Source organism: Stegastes partitus, unplaced genomic scaffold, assembly GCF_000690725.1.
Source record: "Stegastes partitus isolate 25-593 unplaced genomic scaffold, Stegastes_partitus-1.0.2 Scaffold285, whole genome shotgun sequence".
In the NCBI taxonomy this organism is placed as follows: domain Eukaryota; kingdom Metazoa; phylum Chordata; class Actinopteri; family Pomacentridae; genus Stegastes; species Stegastes partitus.
The window spans coordinates 40,290-47,743 of NW_007578016.1; the positions used below are offsets into that span (position 1 = coordinate 40,290).

The 7,454-nt window shown below is 41.1% G+C and overlaps 1 protein-coding gene across 1 annotated transcript; it reads right to left on the reverse strand.

The window, feature by feature from the left end:
* Positions 1-158: 158 nt before the first annotated feature.
* Positions 159-1,151, reverse strand: LOC103357974 (neuralized-like protein 2). The gene has a single exon (XM_008282748.1). The coding sequence runs from the start codon at positions 958-960 to the stop codon at positions 169-171; it is 792 nt and encodes a 263-aa protein (XP_008280970.1). The 5' UTR covers positions 961-1,151; the 3' UTR covers positions 159-168.
* Between the last annotated feature and the right edge of the window lie 6,303 nt (positions 1,152-7,454).

Sequence of the window (7,454 nt, forward strand, 5' to 3'; positions counted from 1 at the left end):
AATCACAAAGCTACAACATGAACGCAAAGACATGGAAAGTGATTTTTCTTTGTGCCTCTGAAAGTCTAAGAGTTCAGCTTCACCTGCAAAGTGTGAAAAAGACATTATATGATGCATCACTTGTAGCTGTTTTGTGTCTCTTTTGGACAGTATGTGCCCAGGATCTCACTACCTCATAATCCATCCATGACCAAAGCTATCGTTGGGACACTTACACCCGTACTCCACCTGGACAATTCGGACACACTTGGTAGCAGCAAAAACGTCCACCACAGCGAAGAGAGGCTCGATGGTGGGGATTCCCTTTGCGGAAGCTCCCATGTCCTCACCATTGATGACAATGTGCATATCAGCCAGGTCCTGTCCTTTGGGCACATACAGAACTCCTATCCTGCTGCGTCTGGCTGTGGGAGGCAGAGCGTTGGTCTTGTACAAGTCATCCAAGATGTGACTGAAACGTCCGGGTCGACTCCGGCCGACCAGCTTGTCTCGGGGGATTCGAACGCTGTCGATGTACAGGTGAGTGTCAGTGAAGAAAGTCTTTGGTTTCATGTTGGGGGCTGCATCTTCTTCTGCCTCTCCCCTCCCCAGCCTCTGACCCCCAGGCAGTCCTTCCTCTGCGACCTCAGCATCCTCTATGATCTTGTTGTGGTTGCGAGTGATGGCAAACACCCAGCTGTTCCCCAAGTCTGTCAAGTCTGGAATGGAATATTCAGGCACTGCGTCAAAGCTCCTGGGGTCCTGGGCTGTCAGACCGACCCGAAGGTGGCCACACCAGCCCAGCTCTTTATCCTCGATCTCTATGAGAAAGATCTCTCCGGGCTTGAGGGGGTGTTTGCTGAAACAAACTCCGTTGGCGAAGCTTTCTACTCGTGTGGCCTGAGTTCCTGAGTAGTCCAGTTGGACGTTGGTTCCATGGACCGGGTGGAATTCCATGAACTGGTCAGAAAAGGGCTCCATTTGCAGTGTTGCTTGCACCAATTCAAACTTTCACTCTGGTTTAAGGAAACAGCAACAAGAAATCCCCACTTGGAATTGTTATAAAAAGAACTGCAGAAACTCTCCGGTCAAGTAGAGTTGTGGTGGTTTTGGACGATTTCCGGCCAACACGTGGTCATTGCAAAGACACAACAACTTGCACAGACACACGACAGGAGCCCTGCTCTGCCTATCTGTCGGCCACTTACGGAACCTTCTGGTCGAGGCTATTTTTGAACCGCTGCATATGTCAACAGATGGCAAGGTATGTGGGTGGGTGGGTGTGTGTGTTGTGAAGGGGGGAGTCGGCCACTCATATGCCCACAGTCACTCACACACACTCAGAGCTCGAGTTGGGTTAGTGCGAGCAGTGAAGCCCCCTGGCGCTCATTTAATTTCACAAACCCATGTACTGGAGTAATAGCTGTGTAATTATCATAATACCATATGCCAGGGAGATATGTTAAACTGCAGGCCTTTCATAGCTGCACTCTAAATATAGTCCACGCAAATACAGACTGGATCTCATTCTTATGTAAAGGAGCAATTAAAGTAGATAGAGAGGTCTCTGGAGATTTATTAGGAAAATGATATTACATCAGAAGAAAATGAAGAGATATTGTATTATTGTGAGCAGACGCTTTTATATTTATTTATTATGTCTAAATAAGCATTAATACTTGTGTTTTGTGTGTACACATTTGCAATATGTATCATTTCAATCTAAAGCTGTCAGGCATTTCCATCAGGTCATATTAATTAGAAGCTATCTCAGAATCACTGTAGCTCTGGTTAGTTACATAACAAATGTAATTTGAAGTAATTTGTGGACATAAGAAATAGTTTTATTGCACAATTTGAGACAGAGATTGGAGCCTTACACAAGAAATACAAAATATCTTCCTGTTAAATGTTAAACGAATAAGAATAAAATGGGCTATAAAGTAGGTGTTACTACCTTGTGTGGTTTGGTACATCCAGGAGCATATAGTGGCTAACGCAAATATCACCTATATTCTGTGTTGCTGTATAACTGATAAGCATAACCAATCCAATATTATGCTAAAGACGTTCTTCTATTATCTTGCTATTACATTATTTTTTTTTTTAGAATAACTCAATATTGTAAAAACAGGTACGCTAACTGTAATAAACAGTATTATTACACTACAAACACATTACACAAACACCACCAGAACAATGTTTTTTTTTTATTATTATTATTTCAGTGGTGCTGCATCTGAGCTTCAGGAATCTCTGAGGGATCAAAAATACTATGATCAAAACATCAAAAAAGCTGTATGACCTGATCGTTTATGTGACTACAATATAGGAGGAAACAGAAAGTTCCTTTGCTGCCTTAAAAATGTAAGTTAACAGCCTTTAAAGTTCTTTTCTTAGAGTGTTTGGATCCGTTTTTTTACTCATATTTACTGTCATTATTCTAACAGACCTCCACATATTAACTGATGATCTTGTTGAAAGAGGAGCAAAATGGTCCATCTAAACATCCTTCACGATTTTGCTCCTCTGATGGACTTGAGCCTGTAGTTTCTGTAAATGGGTCTTCAGACTATATAGTAACATAAAATATTCTGAATTTTTTATCTGTGATTGAAGTATGAAAGCGGCAGATAAAGGTGCAGAGAAAACAAAAAAAACTAAAACGCTGATTCACGAAATATTAGTACTATCATAGGACTTCTGTGTGAAATGTGCTAGGTAACTTGCACTGGAACTTTTACTTGACAAGCGGTAGACACGCTGGATTCACATGGGATTAAATGACAGACGACCTCCACGCTTTTTACTAATTACTAGAAGTCCCCTGGTAACAGTAGTCCTGCGTGAATAGGGATTAGGTTGATTAATTAGTTGAAGGTCGCTTTATTTGTTGTGAAACTGTCGAATAAACTTTAGGTATAAAGTTGAATCAGTTGCTTCGTCACGTGTGCAACCTTTACAGACAGAACTGCTTTCCTTTTCCACTTTTGAAATAAGTTAACACAGAGATCTCACAGCTGCAGCCACTGAAGTCATTTAGTACCAACGTCACTGCAAAGATCACCTGCGTGGCGATAACAATGATCTCAGTTACTAATTTAATTAAATATTAGCCGTCGTCATGGTTACAACTGCTTTTATTCATATAAAAAGAAACAACTCGGACTTTATTTAATGTGTATTAAAGACATGGAAAGTTTTCATTGGGTCTGTTTTCTTCAAACTGTGAAAACGAAATCTCTGGGGAGTTTTACCTCAATTAAAATACTTGCTGGGACGTTGGTGAAAATGATAGTTTTGCTTTTTATAAGCTTAATTGAATGCATTGAATAAACTTTTAGCTGTCTATTCATGTAGAAAAAAACACTTGAGTGAGAGGAACTTAAAATATAAAGTTTAAAAGTGGTCTTAAAACAAAACTTTAGGTTAAATTCACCCAGAAATTAATTAAACTTGTATATATTTTTTTAAGTAAACAAGAGAAGATGTGTCAATTGAACTAAAATCCTGTATGATGTTATATAATGCAGTACAAAACTCATCATTGTGCATGTTTTGTATGTTTTACCTTAATCATCACAGCAGCTACTGAACATTACTTTCATCTTAATGCAGTGGAGTGAACATTATTTGCCACTGAGATGCTGTGAATTCAACTTATAAAGTAGCAGAAAACAGAAAAGCACATGTAAAAAGCACCTTTAAACCATTATTCACCATATCGCAATTAGCTGAATGTTTTATATCAAAGTCTATCTAAAGGCACCCTTAGGTTTTAGTTTAATATTTGCGCTTTCCGGACTCCCTCTGAACTTCCTGCTATCAGTGGAAGTTCTCTCATTAGCTCACAGCTCACCTCCTCTCACCTTCCTCCCATGTTGTGGTTTAAGCGGCCCATCGAGGTGTTTTAGTCCCACATCGGCAGTGATGAAACCTGGGTCACCTACACTCTGTACTGTGCCTGAACGCTGCAGCTGCTCTGCTAACGCGTCACTTTTACTCTGAGGAGATATTGTGTAATAACACACAAGTGCCCACAGTACACTTTTTAGAGAGTGACATGAACATACAATGATGAAAAGTACAATTTCACTACTATACCTTAGTTTACATTAACTCTAGGCAGTGTAAAAGATGGACAGAGTCACTGACGTGTCACCCATTGTTTCATGGACAACCATTTCAAAGCCTCAAGTTTAGCATTTAGATCGTCTGTTTTGCTGTTTTGACCCCAGGCGTGACAAGTGATGGGTGGATCTGACCAAGAATTCGAGGACATTATGCATAACATAGCGACCTGTCAGTAACAAGGTAGCCTCGCCCAAAGCAAATCCTGCTTTCTCATCTATTTTGCTCTGAATGGGACCAAAACTATAATCGCAAATCAGTCCCATTTGTGTGTCTGTCTGTGAACAGTCTGTAGCTCGAGCGCTGAGGTCTAGCAGGTTAGTATTTTACCGGTGAGCTAAGAATGGCCTCTCTTCAGAGTGATTCGATTTTGGGGTCAATAAGTGCAAAAATAGCTCTGCTAGAAGTCAAAGGTCACTTTTTCAAAAATAACGTATACCTTCAAAAGGGTGGAAGGTAGATTTATGGTATTTGGTGCAGATAAGTAACCATGTTGGGGCTTTCTGTTGATGATGTTATATTTGACCTTGGGTTATATTTCAAGGTCAATCTCAAGGTTAGAAAATGTTAATATTGCCATTATGATACATGGATAGCACCCATTTCCCCTTGGACAACCAGCCAACCATGAATAGTGAAAGAAAACAGCTGCTGGGTGGTAAGTTGGATGGAATCATGGTTTACTGGGGCTCAGCGCAATCATGGCCGGCAGGGGCAGCTATATCTCTCTACTGAGGCCTCTAGTTTATTAAATGATGAATATATTAATTATGTTGTATTGAAGGAGACTTGAAACTCCTGATTGAGACCATAAATGCATGAAGGAAAATATTTATTGAGGCAACAAATCAAGTGAGAAGTAAAGTAATTCTCTTATAGATTTCTATACACTCTGACTTCTTTTTGCAACTAGATGAGTTGCCCCCTGCTGACCATTAGACAGAATGCAGGTTTAAGTCACTTCAACACTGGCTTCTCTTTAGAGCCTTACATGTGAAGCTTCAGTTTGTCGCTTTCACCTTTTAATAAACGTCATTATTATAATTTTAAGTTAGTAAGGAAGTGTTGTGTACATGCTGTAATGACTGTATAAAGTTTTCTTATCAATTTCATGTCAGATCTTGCAGATACAGATAAAACAAGATGCTTTTTGGGGCACATTTGATATTAAATCCAACATTTTGCTCTCTAGCATGGTCCAGGATAAAGAAATGGTCATATATGAAAACCAGCATTGTGGTGCTTTAGAATAAACACACACACCTACACACACACACACACACACACACAATCATGTAAAAAGAGGAATAAAAAGTAAAAACAATGGATGATGGATGACAAAAAACAAAAAAAAGGAACTTAATGCATAACAAAAATCAACATATAACAAGCGAGCACATAAATCTAAAGAGCAAAAAGGGGTTGATGGAGTAAAATGGAGCTAGAATATGAGTGAGTCTCCACCTCAGTCAGTGATGGATGGAGGTTGCTGCCTCTCACCTCAGCTGCTGCTCTGGCCCGTTCCTCATATTGTCATTTCTAGGGCTTCCAGTGTGTTTTATGTAGGCCAAGGTGGAGGCAGGGAGGGAGGGAGGGGAGGAGAGAGAGGAGGCTCATTTATTCTTATGTCTTCCTGTTTTGCACTTTTGCAAGAAAAATTCAGCCACCACCTCTTATCTGAGGTGGATTTTGGCACAAGTTTTTGTCGAGTAGCCATAGTTCTCAGGATGATGCTGCACTTGTTTGCACGTTTTACTCTTTAATGCTAGTGCAGCAGAATAGTCCTACTAAACCTGGACTTCATCCGTCCCCCTGTTTGCACCAATTAGACAGCATCTACACCCCGCTTGCACGTTCGTGTGGGTGAGTTTGTGTGTGTGCGCGTCTGTTGGGGCTGCAGGAACTCTTAATCTGGATTACCGTGCAGCGCGGCCATGCTTTTCATAATCAGTTTGGCGAGCTGTGATTCTCGGCAGCGCATGACACATCTGGATGCGGGCAGTCGGGTTGAGGGGAGGTGTGCGTGCGTGTGACTGCGAGAGACAGAGAGTAGGGGGAGATAAAGAGGAGAGAGAGGGAGAGAGGGGGGGGGAGAGAGACTTCTCATTTCGCGGTCCTTTGCGCGCACAAATGGAGAGCGAACGAGCAGGAGGCAACACAAACCAGCGGGTTTGCGCATCTTTCCGTACGCAATTACGCATGACACATTTTGGTAAGTAAGCATCTCCTATTTACCTTCCTGTCGCTGTGTTTGTTTCTTTTTTTCTTTTTTTGCAAAACATCACCAACGCTGCAGACATTTGGAGTTTTGCATGTATTCGGACACTTTACCTGACAAACCCACCGTCACTCCAACTTCCACTGCCTTCTTCTGGCACCTGTCTTGGCAGAAGGTGAAAGTGTTGACCTGAATATTAGTTGCATGTTGTGCATGTGCAGCATTGCCATATGATCAATATGTCATTAAAAGGCTTCTACTGGAATAATTATAATGAACAGATTGATCACTTTGTCTATAAATATGTAAGAAAGTAGTAAGAAATGTGTGAGAAGCTGCATGTTTTCTTCAACTAACTAAAGCAAATGTTCACATTAGGAGAGACAGGAATCTGCAAATGATGCCATATTTGTTTTAAACTTTTATCAACAAAGGGGTTTAACAACTAACCAACACATCAACTATTAAGCTTTAGATGCATATTAGATGTGCAGAATTTCTCCACATAGTGCTGATCAGAGCTTTTATCTTGCAGGTTTCACAAAGCATCATGACTGAGAGGCAAAGCTTTCTTTTATTTTGCTGGGTGAAGTAGTTTTGGGTTCAGATCATCTCCATGTGACACCTAAAGGTATCAATCTGGAGGCTGCACGAGTTAAATGCACCTTTCAGTTCTTTGTTCTCTGTCAGTCTGTGTTTGACTTTAAGCCAAAGAATAAGAGGCTAAGATCACTGATAGCAAAGCGAATCTGAAGGATACTAATAACTACAATCAACACTGGGTCAAGGAGATGAGCTAGCTTGGAAACACATTCCACCAAATGCTGGTTTAGCCCATAATCCGGCTGTGTGATTTGTCAGATTTCACAGTAAAACCCTGCATTACTGTTAATCTGAGATTGTTACTGTTGATGTTCTGATCGGAGGGCGGCACACAAACCCACAAACCCCCCTACACGCTCAGAAACACAGTTAGGTTTCTGCTTCCACTGAGGGAGAATGTAAAGGACTGATTGAACGTGCTGCTGTGCACTCAGAGCAGATGTGTTTCGTGTTAAAGTTGTTACATGAGCCGTCTGTTTTTCACACGCAGCAGTATGGAAGTGTCGCCGGCTCTTCTGTGTTT